This window comes from Brassica rapa, chromosome A05, assembly GCF_000309985.2.
Source record: "Brassica rapa cultivar Chiifu-401-42 chromosome A05, CAAS_Brap_v3.01, whole genome shotgun sequence".
NCBI classification, from domain to species: Eukaryota; Viridiplantae; Streptophyta; class Magnoliopsida; order Brassicales; family Brassicaceae; genus Brassica; species Brassica rapa.
Window position 1 is genome coordinate 14,030,728 of NC_024799.2, and position 26,692 is coordinate 14,057,419.

Genomic DNA, 26,692 nt, shown 5'->3' on the forward strand with positions numbered 1-26,692 from the left:
TCGTCCGAATATACTGACGGACACCAATACCGTCGGAATTTCAATTTACCCGGGAAAACCAAACCGCGTGAAAATTTTTGCGAACCGCCAATTGGTATATATTTAATGGTACCGACGGAATACTGACGAACCCGTGTCCGTCGGAAACGTTAAATATAATTATCCTTCTTCTTCCTTCTTCGTTATTTCCGCTTCCGCCTCTCTCTCAATCCTCTCCGCGATTTATCTCCCTCTCACGGCGATTCCGGCCATTCTCGAGCTCCCATCACCGGCGAATCCTCTTCTCACCCTCATATCTGTTCCCCAAACCCCAAATCATGTAAGAATCATCCCAACCTTGTTTTATCTCAATTTTTTAGGGTTTTGGAAGTTAGATCTCGGATTTTAGGTTGTTTGATTGAAAATTTTAGGATTGAATGGATAGTTTAGGATATATAAGTTAGGATTGTTGTTTGGATTGTTGTTTTAGTTTTTTTTTTTGGAATTATTTTGTGTTTTTGTTAAAATTCAAAACGTTTTACTATTTTTAAAATGTTTTTTGATTTTTAAAAACGTTTTTCAAGTTTCCAGTAATAAACTATATATAATAAAACGTTTTTAAAAAATTTTAAAAATATTTAACAACATTTTTCTATTTTTATAATTTTTTTATAATTTTGTATACATATATATATATATATATACAAATCATGTATAATAAAAAATTTTAAATTTTTTATAATTTTTTATAAGTTTCCAGTAATAAACTATGTATAATAAAAGGTTTAATATTTTTTTTAAAACGTTTATAAAACCTTTTGTAAATATATAAATGAAAACATTAAAAATAGAAATGATTTGAAAAGATTTTTGATGTATTAATTTTTTTTTAGGTCCGAGGATGTACCCCGCCCCGCAGCCCGTCTTCGACGTAGTTCGGTGAGCAGTTCCCGTGCATTGGGATCGTCTCACGAACAAAACTCGGTTCCCGCATATATTCCCGCTCCAGCTCTTGCTGCCCCTCCCGCTGCTGCTCAACAGGATCCGGGGGTCATGCCAGTTGATCTATTGGTTCAACAACCAGGTCGAGAGCATCTCCCGGTTCTTCATCCCAACCCATGACAAGGACATAGCACTTGGTTAGTATTTTTTTTATTTGTAGCATTATGTTTTTTTCCATTAATTAACTTGCTAACTTGTATTTTTTTTAAAGGTTCACCAAGTCGAGAAATGGCATTAGCAGGAGCATCAACCAGATGATGTACTCCATGCTTCGTGTTGGATATTCAAAGTGGAGTGTGATCCCTTCCGAAGAACGAGAGTTGTGGTTTCGTCAGTTTGCGGTAGTAACTCTTCATTTTTTTAAAGTATTTACATTTTTTTAATATATTTACTTATTAAATTATGTTTGTTTTGTAGCAAGAGTTCAACTGGCACTCCGATCTCACGGAAACAGTCCGTAAGAAATTCAACGAAAAGGCCATGGACTCTTATACGAAGCAGATAAACGCGTGGAAGACAGTTTGGCAGAAGAACAAGAGGCAACGGTTCATCAACGGGACGGTGTGGGAGCAGTTGATAGTTCATTGGGAGAAGGAAGAAACTGCAGAGACATCTTCTAGGAACTCCAAGAACCGGACGAGCGATCGTGGCGGGAAAGGTATGTATGTGCATAACCTCGGCGCTTGCTCTATGTCTACTAAGGAGGATGAACTTGTAAATTTTTTTTATTATTTATCTTTATATTTTTTAAATAAATATTTTATATATTCCTTGGCTAATAATAGCGGTTTTTAGATCAAAGAAAATGACGGTAATCCCGTTGATCGTCTCCAACTCATTAAGGTCGCTCACACTAACAAGAAGATGGGTCAAATTCAGGACCTCGTGATCAAAGGTGTCGTTGATTTGGTGGAAGCTGAAATAGCATCTCAATCTCAGACTCTCTCTGATGACGGTGATTCTACGGGAGCTTCAACCAACTTGTCTCTATTGCAAATAAATGAGATGGTTGAAAAGGTAATTTTTTTTATTAATATTTTTTTTATAATGTCGATTACTAACTTGTCCCTATTTACTAACTTTAAATATTTTTGTAGGCGGTTCCTAAAAGGAAAGGAGGCCGTTTAGTTGGGTTGGCCCGCCGTGCTTCTTCGTATCCGGCATCTTCTTCGCAAGCTCTGTATGCCGATCCCATGATTCTCGAGGAGCTACATGACAAAGATGAACGTATTGGGGCATTAGAGGAGCAGAACACCACTATCCTTTCTGAGAATGCCACTATCCGTTCAGAGAATGCCACTATCCTTGCTGACCTGGCATCCCAGAAGAAGTTCAACGCCGAGATAATGCAGAAGCTAGATCGTTTGATGTCTTCGAGTTCTTAGTTTTTTCTGCTTTTTAAAACTTTCTGAATGTTTTTTTTTTCTATTTTGTTTTCCATGAATTTTAAACTTTCTAAATGTTTTTTTTCTATTTCGGTTTGTATGAATTTAAATTTTATAATATTATTGGTTTTAAATTTCAGATTTTATTTATTTATTAATTAATTTTTAATATAAAAAAAATATAAAAATGCAAAATTAATTCGTATTTAAAATTGATATATTCCGACGAATTGAGGGCGTCGGACTGTACGGACGAACGATGTCCTCGGAAAATACCGACGGACAATGGTTCGTCGGAATTTTCCGAGGAACCTTTGTCCGTCGGTATTTTCCGACGAACCGTTGTCCGTCGGTATTTTCCGAGGACTTCGTTCGTCGGTATTTTCGGACGAACCGTAGTCCGTCGGTATATAGTTTTTCCGATGAACTCTGGTCTCGTGTGTCCGCATCGGAATATCGTCGGAAGTTCGTCAGAATGACGTTTTTTGGTATTCGTCAGAAAGTTGTCGGAAGGTCTGAAGAAATTCCGACGAATCCTTTTTTCCAACGAAATGATACCGACGAACTGGTTCGTCAGAAATTCGTCAGAATCGGTCTATTCCGACGAATTTCTGACGGTTTCGGCCATCAGAATCCCCCTGTTTTCTTGTAGTGGGAGACCTTCTCTAACGAATATCAACCCTCCATATATGCTATTAACGCCACTGACTAAGATCAAGGTCGTAAGGGGGAAAAAGGAATGATTATGAGCTTCAGAAGCATGTTCCACATTTCAAGTAGAGACAAAAAGAAAAAGCCATTATAACAATATAGGCTCGTTTGAAGCGTGTTTAATTAACTATTTCCTAATTAGTACGCGTTGACGGAGATCAATTTGTAATCTTTATCCAGATTGTAAGGAATAAATAAATGCCAGTGTAAAGGATACCCCGTATCCATCTCTTTAATACAGCAAGATTCTCTCCTTCTTAATAAGCAGGTTTATTTGAATAAATCTCACAGCGTTCAGATAAGTGCGAAGAGCCTTCCTCTTACGAATATCAACCCTCCACAGTCCACAGTGACGTTGACTAAGATCCACTCGTAGTCTCGATCCAGGTTGTAAGGGGGAAAAGAATGATTATGAGCTTCCACGCTCCACATTTCTAAGTAAAGAGAAAATGAATACTACTCTATCCGTTTCTAAAAAATGTATGTTTTGGAAAAAAAAATTGTTTCAAAAAGATACATTTTTTACTTTTTCAATGTATGATTTTATGAAAAAATTGTAAGTTTCAAAAAAATTAATGGTGTTTATTGAATTTCTATTGGCTAAAAGTTATGAAAATTGTTATTCACAAAAAACAATGCATATTTAATGAGTTTTCTTAATATATATGAAAAGTCTAGAATATGCATCTTTTAAAAACAGAAAGAGTATATTATATCGCTACTTAATCTCTATAAATACACTACCAAGCATTATCATCATCCTAGGAACTCAGCCAAAAAAAAGAGAGCAGAAAGCAAGAGAAAAAAGAGAGAGAGAGATGAAAACTGTGGGTGCAAACACAATATTTCGATTGATGATATGTTTCTTGTTCGTTGCGATAACAGCATTCGGTGTTGTTTCCGGTGAGAATGAAGTAGTCAGTGATTACTTTGGGAGGCCAGTAAAGATCAATGCTTCGTATCACATCTACGTGCGGAGTAACCCGCCATTAAGACAATGGATTACCCAGTTACCAATTTGGCCATCTTGCTCAGATCTAGTCTGCATGATGTCTAATCATCTAAATCATTTCCAACGTATACCAGTTAAATTTTTATTACCACCATCATCATCATCATCATCAGATGTTGTACGTGTATCAACAGAGCTTAACATCCATTTCACGGGTGTTTATTGCAAGCAGTCCGGGTATTGGATTATCCGCTCAAAGCCATACGAACATGTACTCCTGACGGGATCCAGGTCAAGCAATAATGACAGCACCTTCATCATCAAGAAATCTGTAGGCAAATTTTACAGTTTGGCTTTCGGAAGTGCTGACAAACCAAAGGATCTCTCTTTAAAGTATACTGATTATAGAGGTACTTTAGCGTACTTGGTATCTTCCAATAGCACTAACTTTATGGTTTCTTTCTTCCCGGAGGGATCTATTATATAAGGTGGTTTCTTCCGCCGGGTAAAACATGTTCCGCCTTTTACCCGTTACTCTTATATCTTTCTTATTTTCTTTTCTTTTCTTTTCGTGCAATGTTTCATTTCAAATCAAATAAATACGTGATTGTTTCTTTTTCTTTTGATGTAATCCCTTATATATTAAAAGAGGAGCATTGGAGTTAATGCTTTCACACCATGTATGACACGTGTCCATTGTACAGAGACTCTCACAAATTAGTTGCCTTAATTGGTTTTGCTATTACAGAATTTTTGGAAACGTTTCATTGATCTAGAAAATTAAAAAAACCACTCGTGGAATGAGTTATCACGTAAAGCTTAAGCTACGACATCACCGTACCATCGTAAAGATTATTTCCCATCATGAAGACTTTCCAGAACATATACGGGTGTGCTCTGTCAGTGCATATTGCGAAGCACTAGATAGTAACACATGTAAGTTAGAAACACAGAATCGAGAAGATGAAGACGTAATTAACTTTTCTCTTATACGGGAGATATAAACATTCATATCGGCGAAGAACTCAGCATGAACACTTTCAAGAAGAGAACACTCTGAATCTTAGAAACGATACATCACCGAGCTCGCTAAGCATTTTTCATCCACACTGCATAATGGTTCTTGAACGTGTATATATTGTATGAACTATATAACCCACTCTTTTCTCTTAGAAGAGAGACATGACTATTCATCTCGACGAGAACACTTTGAAGCAGAGTACACTCTGTATCTTAGAACCGAGACATGACCAAGCTCGCTAAGGTGCGCAGCTCCACACTGGAGATTTTTTCGTTTTATTAGTATTCTATTCACATTTATATTTTTGTTTTGGCTTTCAATATCTTACTTAAGAACTATTATGATAAATTCTTTAATTATGCATCTTAATAATAAATGAGCTTTTAAGTTATAAAAGACTTATTTTATTGTTTAAATATGTTTTTACCGTTCTTGAAACTTTCTTCCGGTGTTATAAAGTCCTACTTTATCAATCATATATTGCAAATACAGACTTTATTTTGGATGTCAAACATTAAATCACCAAGTCAATTCACCCCGCGCAAGGCGCGGATTATCACCTAGTGCTTTATTAAAAGGAATAATGATAATAATAATGACAATCAAATACTGAAAGAATTTTTAGAATACCAGGGTCGAAGTTCGTAATTTTCCCAACATGCAATATTAGTTTCCGTAGACTAAAACAATGGCTAAAATCCTTTCTGGGCTAGCAATCTCTAAAAACATTAACAAACTTTTTTTTTTTGAAAAAGGGCTTAACATTAACAAACTTTGAGAACAAATCTTTTTTTTTATAATAATGATTTACACATATCCAACCACCGCCATGAGCACGAGTCCACTGATGGGAAGGCTATTACATAAATATAGTAGAATAGCAGAATAATAGCCACACGCCCTCTGTTAGGAAGTTTTGTGTTGATTCACCATGCATGAAATTTTGCTCTGTACTGGCTTAAATACTGTACTTCTATTAATTTATTTTTAATAAAAAATGACAGAAGAGAATCTGTCATATACTAGAATCTTGAAGGAAGTAGATAAGCCAATGGAGTCGGAATTTTTTACATTTGGAGACACTTTATAAGTTTACAATTACATCTAAAGACACAATTCACTTGTGACACACTTTGTTGTGTGTAAAAGTCCTCCATACCCTCTAACTAGAAACCAAGTCACTCTTCTCAATCGTGACCAAACTGAACAAAACAACAAGTATGTCATAATAAACTTCTAGCTTTACCAAATCACAAACCTTTATCCAACATAAAAATCCCAATTTTCCAACTTTCATCCTAGAGGAGATAAAGATTAAAATCTCTAATCAATCTGAAATCCAATGACTGTCGTTTCTATTCATTTTATTCAGAGACGACGAATTTATCGACGTCGCTGGTAACGGAGTCGTCGCCCTCTTGATCTGTTCTTTCGAGTCCTCTCTTCATCACCAAGCTTTTCTTACCTCTGGTTCCATCTCCCAGCCATTGAGTCAGCCATGGATAAGCATCATCTGTTTCTTCTCTCTACCTTATCTCAAATCTCAATTTCAAAACCTCTCTCCTATCTCAAATCTCATTCTCTGTTTGTGCATCCACGCAACCGATAAGTGGCATCGTTTTCAAGCCGTTTGTGGAGGTGAAGAAGGAACCCGATCTCCTGCCTTCAAGTCCGGAGCTTTCGCTTGCTCGCTTGAATGTGAAAGCAGGTCAATTAAGCTTATTTTTAACCTTTTTGTGTTGTAAGTCTCATGCATCTGAGTTTTTTTGTTGACGGGTTCTTTTGCTGCAAGTTGAATAAAATGTCGAGAGTTTTGTTGATAGTTCGTGTCTTGAGAGTTTTGTTGATTCTTTGATAAAGCTTGTGTCTTTATTTATTAATTGAGTTGTGTGATGTGTTGTTGCAGGTTTTTCAAGGACTCAAGAGTGGAAGAAAGAGACCACGCGAGATGTTGATGGAGTATCAGGTTCTTGGCCAATGGGTTTCATGTTGTTATTTAATTTGAGTTTCGTTTCTAACACTGTTTTTGTTTTGGTTTCTCTGGTCAGCAGGAAAAACGTGGTGGGAGGGTTCAGCTAAAGCCCATGGTGATGCCTCAGTCTGAATTTGATTACGTTGACAAAGGAGATGTTGTCTATGGTAAAGCTCTTTCTCTCTCAAGTATAAAGTATCAATGTTTTCATATATGTGCATACTAGAATTTGGAGTTACTTATTAGAGTTCACAAAGTTGTGACTTTTCATCATCAAGGGAAAGTGAGAATATGAAAAATAATTATGATGATTTTCTTTGTTTGTTGCAGCCATGGAGTTGGCTCTATCATTGGAGAAACTGGTCAATGCGAAGCTCCTATACATTTTCTTCTTCAAAGATGGGTTCCTAATATAACTACTAAGTTCCTCTGCAAAGATGGGTTCGTGGGCGTTGTGAGGTAATCAAATTATCTCCGAGAATGCTTTTCTATAGATAAACAATGTATTGTAATAATTATTTTTGCCTTATATATTTTTAATGTCCATGTTCACATTTTTATATTTTTAAAGAAATCACAATTATAATTTACTTTTTTTCATACACATTTTTAATGTCCATTTCCATATTCTCCATCCACGCTTATGTGTCCACGTTTTATAGTTTATGCATCTCTCATTTATATCTTCCCATCCACATATCAGTCATCCATGTTTTCTGTCTAGATATCTTACATCTATCAAACACAACTTTCTATTTGCTATAGTGCCATTAACGTTCATGACTTTCTGTCCACACATTTCATGTTCATATTTGTTGTGTCTCTAACTCTGTTGTATACACGTTGGCATCCATACTTTTAATGAATATTGCGTCTCTAACTCTGTTGTATACACTTTGGCATCTATACTTATATTATACAAACTGATTTTCTTTTATATATTTCTTTTCGTTCGTGCTTTTTTGTCAATTCATGTCCACATTTTTCTATCATGTATAATATATATGTCATCATTTGTCGTATCCATATCCACATAGTGTTTGTATAAATATTAAAATATATAAATATATATGAAAATGAATTTTAAAATATAGAAAACTTTTTATAGAATTTATTATAACAGTTATATTTGTTTTATATATCTACAATTTTGAGAAAAAAGCAAATACAAACACAAGGTGAAATGAACAATAATAGAATATAAAAAAATTTGATATATATTTTTATATTTCAACACTTATATCAAAGTGGATGTAAGAATATGCAAACTTGTTTAGCCAGTGTGTTTGTAACGTATAACGTAAGTCTGCTCCAACTAAAATCCACTTTAAGTTTCTTTTCACTAAGGATATAATTGTCCAAATAATAGGTTGGTCCCACCAAAATGTGCTTCACATGTGAGAAGTGTCTTTTGTTGTAAAAGAAAGACAAAAAGTGTTCTATTGTGTAATCAACTCATGGAGTCGTGTGATTCAAGTAACACAACTTCTCATGTCAAGGTAAAGGTAAAAACCTAAGTTGCTTTTGAACCTGTAAGATTCTTCGTAAGGACTTTATATTTACACTAGGTTAAGACCTGCGCCTTGCGCGGGATGAACATTATATATAAAAATTATTTTATGTATTAAATATTTTTACATATTATGAATAATAAATATATATTAAATAATTAAAAGTCGGTAACTATTAGATATATAATTAAATTGGTGTGAACATATAAATCAATTTTATTAATCCAAAAAATATTTTTTTTATATTTGATAGGATAAGTAATTAAATTTAAATGATACTAACATACATAGTATATTTTAGTATTTTTTAATATTAATGTCTATTAAATGATGATTTCTACTCATATATTTTTTTGATCATATGTATCTTTTATAGAAAAAAATTTAAATACTGATAACAAAATTTTCATTGTGAGATTAATAATTTTAGTAATTTATATTTTTTTTTAAAATAAGTTGTCAATGTTCGTTCAAAACTTTTATCAAAAAAATTGTTCAAAGTATTGAAACTAAAATATTTATGTATTTTATATGGTTTATAGTTTAATTTAAAGCAATATATATATATATATATATATATATATAATTAATTAAATTAGACTTTTTTTACTTATATAATTTTGTAATCATTTGGTCATTGTGGTTGTTTAATTTATTTAATAGTTTTAAATTAAAAAATATGATAGAAGATACACTATTTTTTATCAAATCTTTATTATCCAAAATCATTAATTGCCATATATACTTTAGCCACATTAGGCAATTCCGTAAATTTTATTTAAGGAAATAATAAAGTACATTAATAATGAATTTATTGTTAGTTTAATAAAAAGCTTATTATATAATTAGATGGACCAACATATTTCTCTAATGATTCTAAGAATCATCCTAGTGATGACACATGGCTACAAAAAGAAGTAGTAATGTTTCTCAAATAATATATAGGGGATTAAGAAAAATACTCTTTCTTCACTGTCCTTTTCTCAAGAGTTTTGATCAATCCCTTCACTATCTTACCAAACCACATCATGTTCATTACGTTCAATGCAATCGGTACGACGAAATCCAGTAGATAACCGAGTATGCATCAATACCAGCTGCCAAAAAATCCATAGATCATCTGTCCGTTACCTCTTTTGATTATCTATATCTCCAACTCCAGATAAGCAGTGATGGAAAATCTAGAGAAAATGCAAATTATCAGCCATATCGAGATTTTGAAGAAATAACTGAAACCAATGGAGAGCACACAAAAGCTTTCTTGTGACTACTAGTTGAATTAATATCCAACAACACCAATTTAATTACATCAAAAATCTCTACAAAAAAATCTACAACACTAAATTTACAGCTATAATCAATTCATCTACAATACAAGTTTTACAGCTAACTTTTTACACCCACTTATCCACTTCATTATTTAGGTTGTTGAACTTGAACCTTTAAAATAATAAATATTCATAAATATCAAATAACTTAGATAATTGTTAAAATTTCTTACTATTTAGATGTTAATTTTAATATATTTAAAAAAAAATAATTAAAATAATTTTTTAAGTTTTGAATAATTTTACAAATTATTATTATTTTTTTTAAAAATTACAAATTATTAAATTTGTCATATAGCATAAATATTATTTACATTTTAAAAAACACAGTTTCACATTCAGCTGCTTCAAATCATAGTCTTGATTTACTAGTTACTATATACTAGTGAGAGCATAAGCCTATACATATTCAGCTGCTTCAAATCATAGTCTAGATTTACTACTAGTGAGATCATAAGTCTTATATATACTTGCTTGACTACGGGAGAGAAGACATCGTCATAGTCAATATTTTCTCCTGGAAGAAATCTTTTGCTACCAATTTAGATTTAAGCCTTGGTTACTTGACCCCTGGAATTCCTGGTTTCCATTAAACACTCTTATCACTTTCTTCTTCTTTTTGGTATCTCGAACAATTCTCATGTCTCATTCTTGTGTAAAACCTATATCTTGTCTTTGACTGCTAAGTGCCAGCTGTTCCAATCTTTTCTCCTTCTTGCGTTAGAGAATGATTTTGGTTCATCCTCGACGTCAACTGCACTAGATAGTGCATATGCTACAATATCAAAATCATCACACTTCAAGTTCAAAGAACCTGCATTCCCTTGTTTCTCTGTCCCTCCAATATAGACTCTATCATGAACCTCAATACATATCATGTGTTCCTTTTTGTTACTCTTTTAAATATAGATTTGTCGGTCTAGATGTTTGGTCTTTAATTGTAATATTAAGAGTTTTTTCAAAAAAAAAATGAATTGTGTTATCTTTGTTATAGTTATTAAGTGAGGTAATTATCACATTTAAAGTAGAGACAAAAAGAAAAAGCCATTATAATATAGGCTCGACTGAAGCGTGTTTGATTAACTACTAAGAATGATTATGAGCTTCAGAAGCACGGGAAAACGGCTAATTTATACATCAACACAGTCCAGCGGTTCCGATCGATCAGTACATAAACACATAAGCTGTGCAAATACATACATGAATACGTACTTAATTCAAATCTCATACACGAACTAACAAAATTTGGTTTTTGCATACATTGACCAATTATCCGTTAGTCAAACGTAACGGAATCTGAGTTGTCCGTTATATCCGCTTACGTGGCTTTTTACATTTTTAAATAATGAATAAATTAATAAAAAATTAAAAGATGGTTAGAAGGGGGAATCGAACCTGGGTCTAAGCAATATCCAACACATGCTAAACCACTGTGCCAAGGCAGACTTATTATTTGTACTCCCGATGATTTCCTATTTATACCTAATGGATATTTCATTCACATACATATATATATATATATATATATATATATATTTTGTGGTTGACCTTATCATCCAAATTGTTCAGAAAATAGACTTATCATCCAAACAAAATGAAAAAATATTCAAATCTTTTTTTGTTTCTTTTTGTGGAAGAAATAACCTTTATATATATTCGAAAAAATAAAATAATAATATATATTATTAAAAATGGGTCACATACATTGAAGTTATTTCTAGCTTTACTATATTTTTGTGAGAAATAGATCGAGAGATCGTTCTCTTGCTAAAATTTTTTAATTTCCTCTTGTTTGAATTTGAGTTTATTTGCAAACCCTTATGTTTCTAACGTTCTCTTACAATTACTGGAAACTGAAAAAAAATTTACTCAAAATTTAAACAAAAGCAAATTAAAGATTTCAACAAGAGAACAAACTAGTTCAAAAAGGGAATTGATTTTACTAAGGATTATGGATCGGTTTAGCGGAACGCGCCGGTGTGGTAGTTGAACGAAATTAGACGTGCAATATTTGAATTAGTTTTGTTTTGTTCAATTTAAGCTTGTAATGGACATTTGAAATTTTGTTTATCGGGTTGATTATTAAAAATAAATATTATCTTTTAAAAATAGAGATTCACAAAGAGATAATAAAGGTAGAAGACAATTCCAACGTACGTAACCCTTTTTAATAATATATATTATTTTATTTTATTTTTTTGAATATACAAAAAATGATTTTTTCCACAAGAAAAGGAAAAAGAGAACAAAAAAGTATTTGAATTTGTGTTGGAACAATTTGGATGATAAGTCAAACATGGAAAGAAAAAAAAAAGAAATATGTGAATGAAATATTTGTATAAATACGAAACAACTGGGACTATAAACAATAGGTTGGGTCTGGCACAATGGTTTCTTCTTGTGATGGATATATCTCAAACCAGGGTTCGACTCCCCCTTGTAACCATCTTTTATTTTATTTTTATTAATTTATTCATTATTTAAAAACGTAAAAAGCCACGTAAGTGGTATATAACGGACAGCTCAGATTCCATTACGTTTGACTAACGGATAATTGGTCAATGTATGTAAAAACCGAATTTTGTTAGTTCGTGTATGATATTTGAATTAACTACGTGTTCATGTATGTATTTGCACAGCTTATGTGTTTATGTACTGATCGGGACCGCTGGAATGTGTTGATGTAGGAATTAGCCGATTTCCCTCAGAAGCACCTTCCACGTTACAGGTAGAGATAAAAAGAAAAAGCTATTATAGTAAAATCTCCTCTGAACCGTGTTTAATCAATACTATTAAAAGAGGAGGAGTTTTAATAAATCTACTTAAAAAGGTTGTTTGGACCCTTTTTTTAATTATTTTTTGGTCTTCCCCTATATATTATAATAGCATGTGACATTTTCCTTTTATTATATTTCCATTCTCCCCTAAAGTCGGCATACATATAACAATAACATAAATTATTTCAGAGAATACACGTATAACATAAACATCTAAGACACCACAATTATATCAATTATTTATTTAAGCTCACATTCTCTTTCAATCATGTCGCCTATCTATACATCTAATATACAATATTTTGTTATACGTATAAATGTATCTAACTTACAGCATAACCTGCCATTGTTTTATATCTTCTAACCTTGCCATAGTGGAGTATTACTATAGATTTCTAATAATAAAACATTTGTCTCAAAAAGATTAATATTATTTTAAGATATTTTTACCATGTTCGTTTTATTATATCATACCCTCACTTATATGCGAGTAAACGGATCCATCGGTTTGGCTACAGGTCTGACTTGGATATGAAAATATAATGAAAATATTGTACAAGACTGAAATAATAATAATATAACAGCTTTTAAATATTATAGATTTATAATAATAGTTATAAATTTATTTAATATTTAGCTTTGATCAACCAAAAAATACACGCGCTTTTTAAGCGCGGTTCAAAATCTAGTTAGCTATTATTATTCCTTAATTAGGAGTATGTAGGTAGCGTTGACGGAGATCAATTCGTAAGGAATAAATAAATATAAGCACATTCAACATGGCGAGTAGCAACAAAAAAAGTAGATATTGAACCCCACCCTCATATACATTAAAAGAGAAGTTCCTTTAGTGATTTCTGCTGACGTGGCACTTATATAGAGCTTCTCAGAAATTTTTTTATAATTCTATTGGCTGATTTTTTGGAATTTTTCTTTTTCATTTATTTTTTTCACTCGCCTCCGTGGATTTGAAAACGCCGTCGTACGTCATGAAGTTTTTTTTTTTCAATCGCGTATCAATTAAAGGGAGATATGGTTTCAAACCGATGAAGACAGTCCGACCAGATGAGTTTGCTTCTCCATACTATGAAGACTCAATCATATCCATCGCGTCAAGAAGCGACAACCAGACGAGGTGAAGTTTGTCGATACTCTTGGAATTTACAGATTTTTTGGTTTCTCTTATTGGATTCGACTTTTAAGCTATGAGGCGAAGATTTTTTGGTTTCTCTGATTGGATTCGACTTTTAAGCTATGATACAAAGATTTTTGGGTTTCACTGATTGGATTCGACATATGTTAAGCTATAAACTACGATCTGCTTATTAACATTTTGAATCTTTGTATCTAATTGACTGATTAACCTTCTTGCTGTTGAGGTCTTGATTCTCTTAAACAAGACCATTGCCACGACCAGAGATGTATTTCGCGGACTGTCTACTGATGGCACAAGAAGAGACAACTGACATTTACAACAAACTTGCATTCGACTCCAGTCTCTGAAGAAGGACTGTAAGATTATCTTCTCCTTAATAACTCAACAAGCATTTAGACAGTCCTCTCTTAAGATTTTCAAATTTGGTTTTTTGTTTCATTAGCACGATTTAGAGCTTCACATTACTAATTCCGATAGTCTGTTGCATCGCTAACTGCAGCACGATTTAGAGCTTCACATTACTAATTTAGTCAGTCGGTTTCATTCCTTGTGGTTTCCGGTCTGTTGGTTTTCGGATTTTCAAGTTTGGTCTTCTTAATTATGAGAAAAATGTGAATAGCCTATTTAAAAAAGCCCAAATATATTGTCAATAGATGTTAAGCCCATATATTATTCGCTTTGGGGATAATAATTAGATAACTTGCGCAAGATTGTTAACTAATTTGCATATTAATAACTTTCTTTATTATTCGAATCAATTGCTTGCGCTGATTGTTATCATATTTATTACATTACTTGCGCAAGTTAAAATCATATCATATGCAAATCATTTTATGACAATACACAATTAAAATCTTTCTTTAAACGATTTCAATCTTTATTAGGGGTCATTAATATGATAAATAAATCGGCTTAATATATATATGAGAAACCCAAATGCTTAAAATACAAACATTCAGCTCTTACAAGAACAATGGCAATGGTGCGAGCCAAAAAGAATATTGTTTCTTATGTGAGAGAATTAAAACCCCGTAAAGATACGTCGCGTATTGAAGTTAGGATTGTTCGCTTGTGGAGAAACTATAACAAAGAATCAGGAAACACCATTGAAATGGTGGTTGTTGATAAAGAAGTAAGTATACATCACACAAAATGCATTTTTTTGGAAGCATCGTTTATATACTTATTATGCGTTTATAAAACTCTTATAATTTTTGTGACCAGGGGACCAAAATTCATGCTTCAGTTGGTGAACAACTCATCAAAAAATTCGATGACAAGCTACGCGAGGGAGATGCGATTGTCCTCCAGTTGTTCAAAGTGTACGATGCTACTGGTGAATACCGTACAACGCCACATCCTTACAAAATTGGCTTCTTTCAAACAACATTGTTGGAAAAGCTGATGATTTTCTAAGTGCAGTTCCCGAAAAGTATTCCGCGGACTTCTCTGATATTCTTGGTGGAAATCTGGATCGTAGCTGTTTGGTTGGTGAGTTAGTTTCTTACTCAGTTAAAGAGTCTTTCACTTTTGCGTTACTTGTTCCTGATTTGACGCTTGTTTTTGTTATGTAGATGTGGTTGGCCAAATAGTTAACTTCGGGTCTCTGGAAAACAAAATAATAAAAGGAAAAGACAACATGAGGCTCTTGGTTGAGTTGCGTGACCCAAAGTAAGACCCAGTTGTTAATCTTAGTTATACTTTGCTAGCTAAACCTCTATAACCTGTATTTAACTTAAGTTTATATTATACAGTAATGTGAAGATGATGTGTACTCTGTGGGGTTGTTATGCTAAACAAGTATACGATTACAGTAGGAGTAACATGTCCACCATGATTATTTGTGTTATCAGATTCTGTTCTGTTAAAGAGTGGAAAGGTATATAATATTGTTTCAATTTGTGTAAAATGATTGCGAGCATAACATATTAATAAGATCAAAAAACTTTGTAAGGTGCTTACTCCATATCTAGCGGGTATAATTCAACCCATATTCTGCTCAACCCAACACTTGAATTTATTGAGGAGTTCAAAGCAAGGTATGTCTCCTGCGTCTTACGTTCTAGACCTATTGACGAGTTCAGTACATATATATGTTTATTTCAATTTTTGAACGTCATTTTCACTGAAATGTTTTTAAATTATGTGTGATTATTTGATTTGGCAGTCTCCCTGATGATTCACTTGCTCTTACAAACAACGATAGTAGCCAATGGTCTGTTGGTACTGCTACATCTATTCGTGCCAGGTTTTTTGTTCTTAATGAGAGGCTAACCATCAGAGAGATCATTGATAGTACTCTGGTATATAGACTACACCCTTCGCTTTTAATTTTTTTACACATGCGTATACTCCATGTGTTATCAATGCTTTTAACATATTGTCATTGACGAATAGGTTGACACTTTTATCACTCTGGGGACTATTCAAACAATTGATACTGAACGTGGCTGGCAATATTTAAGTTGCAAATACCACAACAAAAAAGTGATGCCTACAACCAATGTTGATGCTGATGGCCGGCCCTTGTTCTTCTGCAATACATGTGACAAAGAAAACAGTGATGTCATTTCCAGGTATTGAGCGGGTTAGATATACAAATAGATGAGTTAGGTATATCGTCATTGAAATATTCTGTGACGTTTATTTATTTTTGTCATCAGGTTAGCTATTATAGGATTAGACTATAATTTTTAATAACTACTACTTTTTAGACATTTTTAGATTCTTTAAGCAAACATTAATCTAAAAAACCTTATGCAATTAGATCATAGATATAAAAACATTAACGCAAACTATGGGCTCTTTGTACCGGAAGTGAAAATCATAAATTATTTATAGCATAAGTTTAATGCAACATAAATCGATTTTGTAGGGAAAATATATAAAAACATACACGCAAAATATGATTATGTCGGTATATAAAACTATTAATTGCAAAGGTAAATACAATTAACATATTTTTAATTTATGTTTTCGATAAGTAATGTGAAAAGACACGACTCATCGAAAGTCCGCGATGACATTATAAAGACAGGACTGAAGAATTGTGACCAAAACCTTTCATCTCTCTTCTTCTCCGATTGAGTCTCTCCAACTTAAGGTAAGTTGATTTTCTTTCTCTTTAGTTTTTCCTTTTAGGTTTCTCCAAAACCTTTCCTTTGTTTCTGTATTTTTAGATATTTTTCTTATTTTATTTTTATTATTTACTTTTACATTCGAAATTTTATTACTTATTTGGGCTTCTTTGATATTTGAATTCTTGAAAGTGTTTAATTACTATTCCATTTTTTTGGTGGAAAATGTTATAAATTATAACCAAATCATTGTTAAGGTGCTTTGGTCCTTGGGTTCAAATAATCAACACATGTAAAATTATATATACATTGCACAATTAAGTCAAAACGATTGCAAAATAACCAAAGTTAAAACGACGATAATGAGTTGGATGATATTTGGAATTGATATTATATAAAAATACTTGCAAAACATACAAAATAGCAACGTACGAAACTGAACGAAATAGATAAATCACACATGTAAAAAACATAAGTTTTTTTACATGCGTGCTTAGATAATACACCTCCACAACTCTGCCTTTTTAGTCTTGATTCATAGCAAACTGAACAAATTGAGTAAGCCTTTTGGAGTAGTTACAATGCTTGCATACTTGAGCCATGTTATCGGGATGGCACTCAGTCCGTGGCTCAAGGTTGACCATAGCTGTATAGTAGCGGGTCTCCATAATTGCAGGGATTGTACTTAGAGTTTTCTATACTCTTTTCCAGCAATGATCGGAGGTTGATAGATTTTCTTTCCATTGGAGTTTACCCAGATACTTTTTACCTTTTGGATAGTGTTCTAATGCAAGCAATAACAAACCGTAAAGATAAGTACCGTTTGTATACTCACCAATGGATGATTGGCGTAGATGAAAGAGGCCTTTGCGTTTTTCTTTGTGGACGAAATATTGATGTATGCCCTCAATATAGTGTGCCTCAGGGTTGTCGTTCTCCAAGCATAGTTCCTTGAACCTGTTGTGCTTAGTGAGCATTTCGAAAGGTTCGGCAGCAAAATATGACAAGGAAATGTTTCTGAAATAGTTGGTGGGATCGGAGTTGGAGTGGTCGTCGTTTGAATTAGAGGAATCACCGATGTAAACGATGTCATAATTGTTCACCGATTTTTCTTCTCCCATCTTCACTTAAGTGTCTGTATTTCGCTTGATATTTTTTTTTTGGGTTGTTTTTACTCTCAGTCGATGCTGAGAATGCGGATACATAATGTTGGATGTTGTAGGACGATACTTATAAAGATGGTTGTGGGAAAATGATGTGATTGTATATGATGAAAATGCTGTGTAAGTGCTAGAAGTATGTGCTAAAAAGGACAAGAGACGACACATGCATTGTAAAAAGGTTGTGGTTCATGAAGAGTTGTCACGTACTCAGAAAAGTAGGTCGTTGCTTTTTTTGCATGCTTATTGATATTACCAATCGAAGTGACAATTTGACATATTGAGACTGGATTCTTATGCTTTCTCAATAAAAACTTATAAAAGTAAAACATTAACTTGACCGACTTTCATTGACTTATTAGTATGTATTTGAATAGGATAGTTTCTCAAACAATCGACCACTTAAATTAATGGTAATAATAGATCCGATATTTCTTAGTTTAGGAAATGCATTAAAGCATTTGAATAAGTTCATACACTATGGGCTCTTTGTACCAGAATTTTCTTACACATGCGTATACTCCATGTGTTATCAATGCTTTTAACATATTGTCTATGGATAATATTTTGAATTTTTTTTATTATATTTTCTTTTACTATGTCTACACAAATGTTTTTTTATTATTAATGGAAAAAAATATTATTCACCAACATTAAAGAATTACGACAGATATACAATATATTTCTAATTAATGATAATATAAAATCTGATATTTCTAAAACTATGCAATATTTATTCCATATTTTGAATGAAAGTTTCTTCGTAAACATACAAATTATTTTGGAACGTTGCAATTATACGTACACACAATATCTGTCTCTTCATACTGAAGTTACTTTGTTCCCTCTCGTCCATCTCAAATATTGAGTACCAGCTTTTTCCATGGCTGATCAATTCTCCCAAAGACGGTGGTATTATATTATAAAATCTGTTACTTATAAAACTATATAAGATTTAGTCCATATTTTGAATTTTCTTATGTCGGCACAGGGTGCGGACCGGTCACCTAGTTATATTTATATCATTCGATAGGTTTCATTAATAATATTTCAAAAAATCAGATTAAAAAAACGAATTAAGATAGATTTGAATATGGACCATTCATGCAACCTTTTTTATTGTCTAAAAAAAAAGGGTTCAGATCAAAGACACAAACAATTAAGCGAGTTTATTTGAATAAATCTCAAAAGGGTTCAGATAAGTGCGAAGAGCCTTCCTTTTTTTTTCACCCCTGTATCCTTATCAAGCTCAATGGCCGAATTCTTTTTCGGTCCCCTAACCTTACCAGGAGTCTCGCTGCCTAACACTGGACTATTGACACACTTTTACTGCGTATTCTGCTGCGGTGATGGCAACGATAAAGTTTCTTCTTCGCCGCCGTTTGAGAGGTTATCATTGTTTTCGGAAATTTTCCCTAGAACTTTCAGACGCTCCTCCACTAAAGCTTTCACCATGTCATCAATGGTCTTCTGGTCCATCAATGGTCTGTTTCGTTCTAACTCGTAAGCGTCAAACCGTGAGTCAATCTGATCAAATTTTCTGGAAATATTCTCCAGAGTACTCACAATGGTCGTCAGAGTCGCTTTGTTCTCCAAATATCTGTAACCTTCCTCCTTGCTAGAACCCTTTCCCGTTGCAGCAGCTTTACCCTCAATGTTGTTCACTTCATTATGTGTCTTAACTTTCTTCTGCTTATTAGTGGGTGGCTCATCTTCTGACGAAACTCCACCCATCATTTTCTTCTTCTTCTCATTCCCCTTCCCTGCGCATTCCTCTGCACTTTCCAAAGACCTTTCACAAATCTACCTGCATGTATGTATGTTATCAAGCTAACGAGTTGTGGATCGTCAGGTTCACCCGGCCATTTAAGAAACATCTCTTCAATTGAGTCCTTCAAAACCATTCTCCTTGTTGAGATGAAGCAATAAAGATCAAGAGTAAAGGCATGAAGAATCAGAACTATGGAAACAAGAGGGAAAGAGCAATTTGAATCAAGCCATACAGTTTGCCCTAATCCGTAACAAGAGTGTCTTGGAAGGCAAGCAAGGGTGTGGGCGTTTTTAAATGTCTCACCATCAGTCTCTATAAGGTCTGGAATAGTTTAAACAAGTGGGAGCAAGTGGATGGATCTGTTGGAGCTCAAAGACAAGCCAAAGTCACATGTTAAGCTAAGGATGTAAGAGAAAGAGGAGATGTCACTTTCATGGCTCAGTTGAGAGTGACTTGATCCCATGCTGTCTCCATTTGTTTATTAATTCCTATTGTCTCATTAGAAACTCTTGTATCTATTTATGTAACATGTCTGAGAAATTAATCAAGTAAGTGAATAAGAGATTCCTCCTTCTTACTCTCTCACTTTGCAACAATCTCTCTCTTTCTTATTCTTATGGTTCTAACTTAATCTCCTTAATCTATACACATAACCATCTCATAAATCATTAATACTCACATGGTATCAGAGCATTTAAGCTCTTGAAACCAATTACTTCCGAAAATCTTTCACTCTGATTATTTCTTTTTCACAAATCCTTTTATTTTCTCTCATCATTCTTGAACTGTTCTTGAGTTGTTCTTGATGGATTCTGGAGAAAATTCAAAAATGGTTGTGATTCCGGTTACTCTTAAGGGAGCTAATTACCTGTTGTGGGCAAGGCTTGCTAAGACAGCTCTTGGAGGCAGAGGCTTCTGGGATATATTTGAAGAAGGCAAGAAACCAAAGAAAACAATCCTAGGAGAGGATGGTAGAGAAGTGGTGGTGAGTGAGGCTGGCGACAAGAAGAAGAATCAAGAGGATCTCATGGTACTGTCTATTCTTCAGTCCAGCCTTGATGCTTCACTCCAGGAAGCTTATGGCTACTGTGAAACTTCAAAAGACCTATGGGATACACTCAAGAAGGTGTATGGAAACCAGTCCAACATCAGTAGGGTGTTTGAAGTCAAGAGGGCTATCAATACTCTCAGTCAAGAGGACAATGACTTTGATAAACATTTTGGGAAGTTCAGATCTCTGTGGGCTGAGCTAGAGATGTTAAGGCCAGCAACTATTGATCCAGATGTGTTGAATGAAAGGAGAGAACAAGACAAGGTGTTTGCACTACTCTCTACTCTCAACCCTGGATACAATGATCTAATCAAGCATATCTTAAGAGACAAGGAACTCCCATCCCTTGAAGAAGTTTGTGCTAGGATTCAGAAAGAACAAGGATCAGTGGGGCTCTTTGGAGGCAAGCAAGACTTGGTACTAGAAAACCAAGCTGAAGGACTTGCAAATAAAGGCACCTACAAGACGGAAGACAAGAAGGTGTGGATCTGTGATCATTGCAAGAAGAAAGGCCATGGAAAGGACAAGTGCTGGATCCTCCATCCTCACCTCAAGCCACAAAAGTTCAGAACCAACTACAATGATGCAAGAGCCAACTTCTCTGGTGACTTGGGAGAGCCATCTACTCCAGCTACCATGCGCTCTGCTCCAGCAGGTGGTGAAGGCAAAGCTCTAGCTTCCAGTGGCAACCTTACCTTGAGGAACAATCAAGATGAAGTCATCAGACGTTCTGACATTGAGGCTCTCATCAAACTCCTCAAGGATAACTCTGGTAACACACTTGGTACCTCTTTACATGCCTCCACTTGTGGTATCTTGCTGAATGCTTTAACTGAACCTAAAATTACAAAATCTTTAGTTATAGATTCAGGGGCAAGTCACCACATGATTAGTGGTCTTAGCTTAATTAAAAACATTGTTCCTGCCCTAGGAAATGTTATGATAGCTAATGGAGAGAAAGTACCAATCAAAGGTGTAGGTGATCTTAGGCTATTTGATAAAGATTCTAAAGCTTTCTATATGCCTAGTTTTACCTCAAACTTGTTATCAATTAAAAGAGCTACTAATGACTTGAATTGTAGTGTTACTTTCACTCCTAATGATGTCTACTTTCAGGATATTGAAACTAGTAGGTTGCTTGGCAAAGGTGTAACCAAGGGAGACTTGTACTTACTTGAAGACACTAAGCTATCAGCTGATTTATCTTATGCTCTAAATTCTATTTCTACTTTACCTAAAGATGTATTATGGCATGCTAGATTAGGACATCCCCATTTTCGTGCTTTGAACATCATGATTCCAAGTATTTCCTTTAAAAGTGATTGTGAGGCTTGTATTCTAGGCAAACATTGCAAGAGTGTGTTCTCTAGATCAAGTACTATTTATGAACATTGCTTTGACTTAATCCACTCTGATGTATGGACTGCTCCATGCATATCTAGAGAACATCATAAGTATTTTGTGACCTTTATAGATGAGAAATCAAAGTATACATGGATCACATTATTACAATCTAAAGATAGGGTCTTAGAAGCTTTCATAAATTTTCAAACCCATGTATCTAACCACTTTAATGCCAAGATTAAGATTTTGAGATCAGATAATGGAGGAGAATACACAAGCAATGCTTTCAAACAACACTTAGCCAAACATGGGATGATCCACCAAACTAGCTGTCCATATACTCCACAACAAAATGGTGTAGCTGAGAGAAAGAATAGACATCTCATGGAGGTGGCAAGGAGCATGATGTTTCACACAAGTGTGCCCAAGCAATTTTGGGGAGATGCAGTTTTAACAGCTTGCTATCTAATCAATAGGATCCCCACAAAAGTCCTTCAAGATCAGTCCCCTTATGAGGTACTTAACAAAAACAAATCATCTATAGAACATATGCGTGTGTTTGGGTGTCTTTGCTTTGTTTTGATACCAGGAGAACAAAGAGATAAGCTGTCAGCCAAGAGCACAAAGGCAATATTTATTGGGTACTCTCCTCACCAGAAAGGCTATAAGTGTTATGTACCAGAGACCAGGAGGGTCTTAGTCTCAAGAGATGTGAAATTTGTGGAATCCAGAGGCTACTATGATGGAAAGAGTTGGGAAGGGTTAGAGAATCTGTCCCAATCAGCCTCGGATAGAGCTGTCCCAATCAATAGAGCCAACAATCTAAGGAGAGTAATGGAAAGACTTGGGATCAGTATACACCAAGAGAAAGGCGCCAGTACACCTGAGGCGAGTCCCCACCAGTCCACTCCATCTACTGAAGTTGATACTGATGTGATTGAGATTCCTCACCTTGATCCTGAGGGGGACAATCAAGCTGAACATAATCAGGAGGATTCAGCAAGTCATGATCAAGCTGAGCATCATACACAAGAGGAGCAGGATCATCACACTACTCAAGAGGAGCCAGTAGTGATTGCAAGCCAGCCTCAGCCTAATAGTGATCAAATAGGAACTGAGGAAAGTAGTTCATAGCAGACGGCTCTAAGAAGAAGTTCTAGGATCAGAAAGCCGGTTGATCTAAACTGGAAGAACAACAGGGTCTACTTCAATACTCAAGCTGTGGCCCATCCTATACAAGGAGTGTGCTCTCTAGCTCATTATCCCCAAGAACATGTGGTGTTTATTGGAGAGTTGGATCAGGAATACATTCCAAGGTCTTATGAGGAAGCTATGGAGCATGAGGAATGGAAAGAATCAGTGGGCAGTGAGACTAATGCCATGATCATCAATGATACATGGTATGAAGCTGAACTACCTAAAGGCAAGAGAGCTGTAACAAGCCGCTGGATCTTCACCATCAAGTACAATGCTGATGGGACAGTAGAAAGGCACAAGACAAGATTAGTAGCAAGGGGTTTCACTCAAACATATGGAGAGGATTACCTAGATACCTTTGCACCAGTTGCTAAACTTCACACCATAAGGATAATCCTATCTTTGGCTGTCAACTTAGAGTGGGATCTATGGCAAATGGATGTGAAGAATGCTTTCCTACAAGGAGAACTAGAAGATGAAGTCTATATGAGGCCACCTCCTGGCCTAGAACACCTAGTAAAGCCTGGAAATGTTCTTAGACTCAAGAAGGCTATCTACGGACTAAAACAATCACCTAGGGCATGGTACCACAAGCTCAGCACCACACTCAATGGAAGGGGCTTTGTGAAATCTGAGGCAGATCATACTCTCTTTACACTCACCAGCAAGCAAGGGATTGTTGTGATCTTAGTATATGTTGATGATATCATCATCACCGGGAGTGACAAAGAAGGTATACTCCTAACTAAAGCTTTCCTTAAATCATCTTTTGATATCAAAGACTTGGGAGAGTTAAAGTACTTTCTAGGGATTGAGATGTGCCGATCCAAGGACGGGCTATTCTTATCCCAAAGGAAGTACACACTTGATCTTCTGAATGAGGCAGGTGATCTAGGAGGAAGAGCAGCCAAGACTCCACTAGAAGATGGGTATAAGGTGCTGCATGAGGGGGAGATTGAAGACAAGCCCTATGCTGATGTTAAACACTATAGGAGAATGGTGGGAAAGCTGATATACCTCACCATCACCAGGCCTGATGTATGCTTTGCAGTTAACCAAGTAAGCCAGCATATGCAAGCTCCCAAGATACACCATTGGAACATGGTTGAAAGGATCCTAAGATACCTAAGAGAGGCGCCAGGGCAAGGAGTGTGGATGGGATGCAACAAAAGTACAGAGATAGTTGGGTATTGTGATGCTGATTGGGCAGGAGACAGAGTGGATAGGAGATCCACCACAGGCTATTGTACATTTATTGGAGGCAATCTTGTCACTTGGAAGAGCAAGAAACAGAAGATAGTGTCATGCTCAAGTGCTGAAGCTGAATATAGGGCAATGAGGAAGCTCACTAGTGAGTTGATCTGGATCAGAAACCTACTTCAAGACTTGGGTATAGAGACATCAACTCCAATCACCATGCATTGTGATAATCAAGCTGCAATACACATAGCTTCCAACAGTGTGTTCCATGAGAGGACTAAACACATTGAGGTGGACTGTCATAAAGTTAGGCAAGCAGTGGAACAAAGGATCATCTTACCTTGTTACACAAGAAGTGAGGATCAACTAGCTGACATCTTCACCAAGGCTGCAAGCACCAAGGTTTGCGAGTTCATACATTCCAAGTTAGGACTCGTAGATCTTTCATCACACTGATCCTCTTAGCCATGAAGTGTTCTACTCTTTTTCCTTGGCTTGGTTTTTATCCCATGAGGTTTTTCCAAGCTAAAGGTTTTAATGAGGGAATGCTTCATGGTTTCCAAGCTTGGCCAATTCCTATTGTCAAGCTTGAGGGGGAGTGTTGAGATGAAGCAATAAAGATCAAGAGTAAAGGCATGAAGAATCAGAACTATGGAAACAAGAGGGAAAGAGCAATTTGAATCAAGCCATACAGTTTGCCCTAATCCGTAACAAGAGTGTCTTGGAAGGCAATCAAGGGTGTGGGCGTTTTTAAATGTCTCACCATCAGTCTCCATAAGGTCTGGAATAGTTTAAACAAGTGGGAGCAAGTGGATGGATCTGTTGGAGCTCAAAGACAAGCCAAAGTCACATGTTAAGTTAAGGATGTAAGAGAAAGAGGAGATGTCACTTTCATGGCTCAGTTGAGAGTGACTTGATCCCATGCTGTCTCCATTTGTTTATTAATTCCTATTGTCTCATTAGAAACTCTTGTATCTATTTATGTAACATGTCTGAGAAATTAATCAAGTAAGGGAATAAGAGATTCCTCCTTCTTACTCTCTCACTTTGCAACAATCTCTCTCTTTCTTATTCTTATGGTTCTAACTTAATCTCCTTAATCTATACACATAACCATCTCATAAATCATTAAAACTCACATGGTATCAGAGCATTTAAGCTCTTGAAACCAATTACTTCCGCAAATCTTTCACTCTGATTATTTCTTTTTCACAAATCCTTTTATTTTCTCTCATCATTCTTGAACTGTTCTTGAGTTGTTCTTGATGGATTCTGGAGAAAATTCAAAAATGGTTGTGATTCCGGTTACTCTTAAGGGAGCTAATTACCTGTTGTGGGCAAGGCTTGCTAAGACAGCTCTTGGAGGCAGAGGCTTCTGGGATATATTTGAAGAAGGCAAGAAACCAAAGAAAACAATCCTAGGAGAGGATGGTAGAGAAGTGGTGGTGAGTGAGGCTGGCGACAAGAAGAAGAATCAAGAGGATCTCATGGTACTGTCTATTCTTCAGTCCAGCCTTGATGCTTCACTCCAGGAAGCTTATGGCTACTGTGAAACTTCAAAAGACCTATGGGATACACTCAAGAAGGTGTATGGAAACCAGTCCAACATCAGTAGGGTGTTTGAAGTCAAGAGGGCTATCAATACTCTCAGTCAAGAGGACAATGACTTTGATAAACATTTTGGGAAGTTCAGATCTCTGTGGGCTGAGCTAGAGATGTTAAGGCCAGCAACTATTGATCCAGATGTGTTGAATGAAAGGAGAGAACAAGACAAGGTGTTTGCACTACTCTCTACTCTCAACCCTGGATACAATGATCTAATCAAGCATATCTTAAGAGACAAGGAACTCCCATCCCTTGAAGAAGTTTGTGCTAGGATTCAGAAAGAACAAGGATCAGTGGGGCTCTTTGGAGGCAAGCAAGACTTGGTACTAGAAAACCAAGCTGAAGGACTTGCAAATAAAGGCACCTACAAGACGGAAGACAAGAAGGTGTGGATCTGTGATCATTGCAAGAAGAAAGGCCATGGAAAGGACAAGTGCTGGATCCTCCATCCTCACCTCAAGCCACAAAAGTTCAGAACCAACTACAATGATGC

The 26,692-nt window shown here is 35.2% G+C and overlaps 3 protein-coding genes across 6 annotated transcripts; all 3 read left to right on the plus strand.

Annotated features, from left to right (window-relative positions):
- Nucleotides 1-1,821: 1,821 nt before the first annotated feature.
- On the plus strand, nucleotides 1,822-3,265 carry LOC117134175. Its single transcript, XM_033292080.1, has 2 exons — nucleotides 1,822-1,998; nucleotides 2,079-3,265. Exons 1-2 carry the CDS (start codon nucleotides 1,846-1,848, stop codon nucleotides 2,364-2,366), a joined length of 441 nt encoding a protein of 146 aa, XP_033147971.1. The 5' UTR covers nucleotides 1,822-1,845; the 3' UTR covers nucleotides 2,367-3,265.
- A 233-nt stretch (nucleotides 3,266-3,498) lies between these two features.
- On the plus strand, nucleotides 3,499-7,619 carry LOC103847787. The gene has a single exon (XM_033292082.1). It carries the CDS (start codon nucleotides 3,743-3,745, stop codon nucleotides 4,514-4,516), a length of 774 nt encoding a protein of 257 aa, XP_033147973.1. The 5' UTR covers nucleotides 3,499-3,742; the 3' UTR covers nucleotides 4,517-7,619.
- A 1,683-nt stretch (nucleotides 7,620-9,302) lies between these two features.
- On the plus strand, nucleotides 9,303-22,537 carry LOC108871881. 4 transcript variants are annotated; one of them, XM_033292072.1, is made up of 10 exons: nucleotides 9,303-14,926; nucleotides 15,019-15,139; nucleotides 15,217-15,285; nucleotides 15,369-15,465; nucleotides 15,549-15,673; nucleotides 15,749-15,833; nucleotides 15,962-16,097; nucleotides 16,192-16,370; nucleotides 16,779-16,897; nucleotides 22,454-22,537. In XM_033292072.1, exons 1-9 carry the CDS (start codon nucleotides 14,768-14,770, stop codon nucleotides 16,879-16,881), a joined length of 1,074 nt encoding a protein of 357 aa, XP_033147963.1. In that variant the 5' UTR covers nucleotides 9,303-14,767; the 3' UTR covers nucleotides 16,882-16,897; nucleotides 22,454-22,537. The 4 variants fall into 4 exon arrangements, with proteins under 4 accessions (XP_033147963.1, XP_033147964.1, XP_033147962.1 ...); XM_033292073.1 differs by having other exon boundaries at nucleotides 15,019-15,130; XM_033292071.1 differs by having other exon boundaries at nucleotides 9,307-15,116.
- The last annotated feature ends 4,155 nt before the right edge of the window (nucleotides 22,538-26,692 follow it).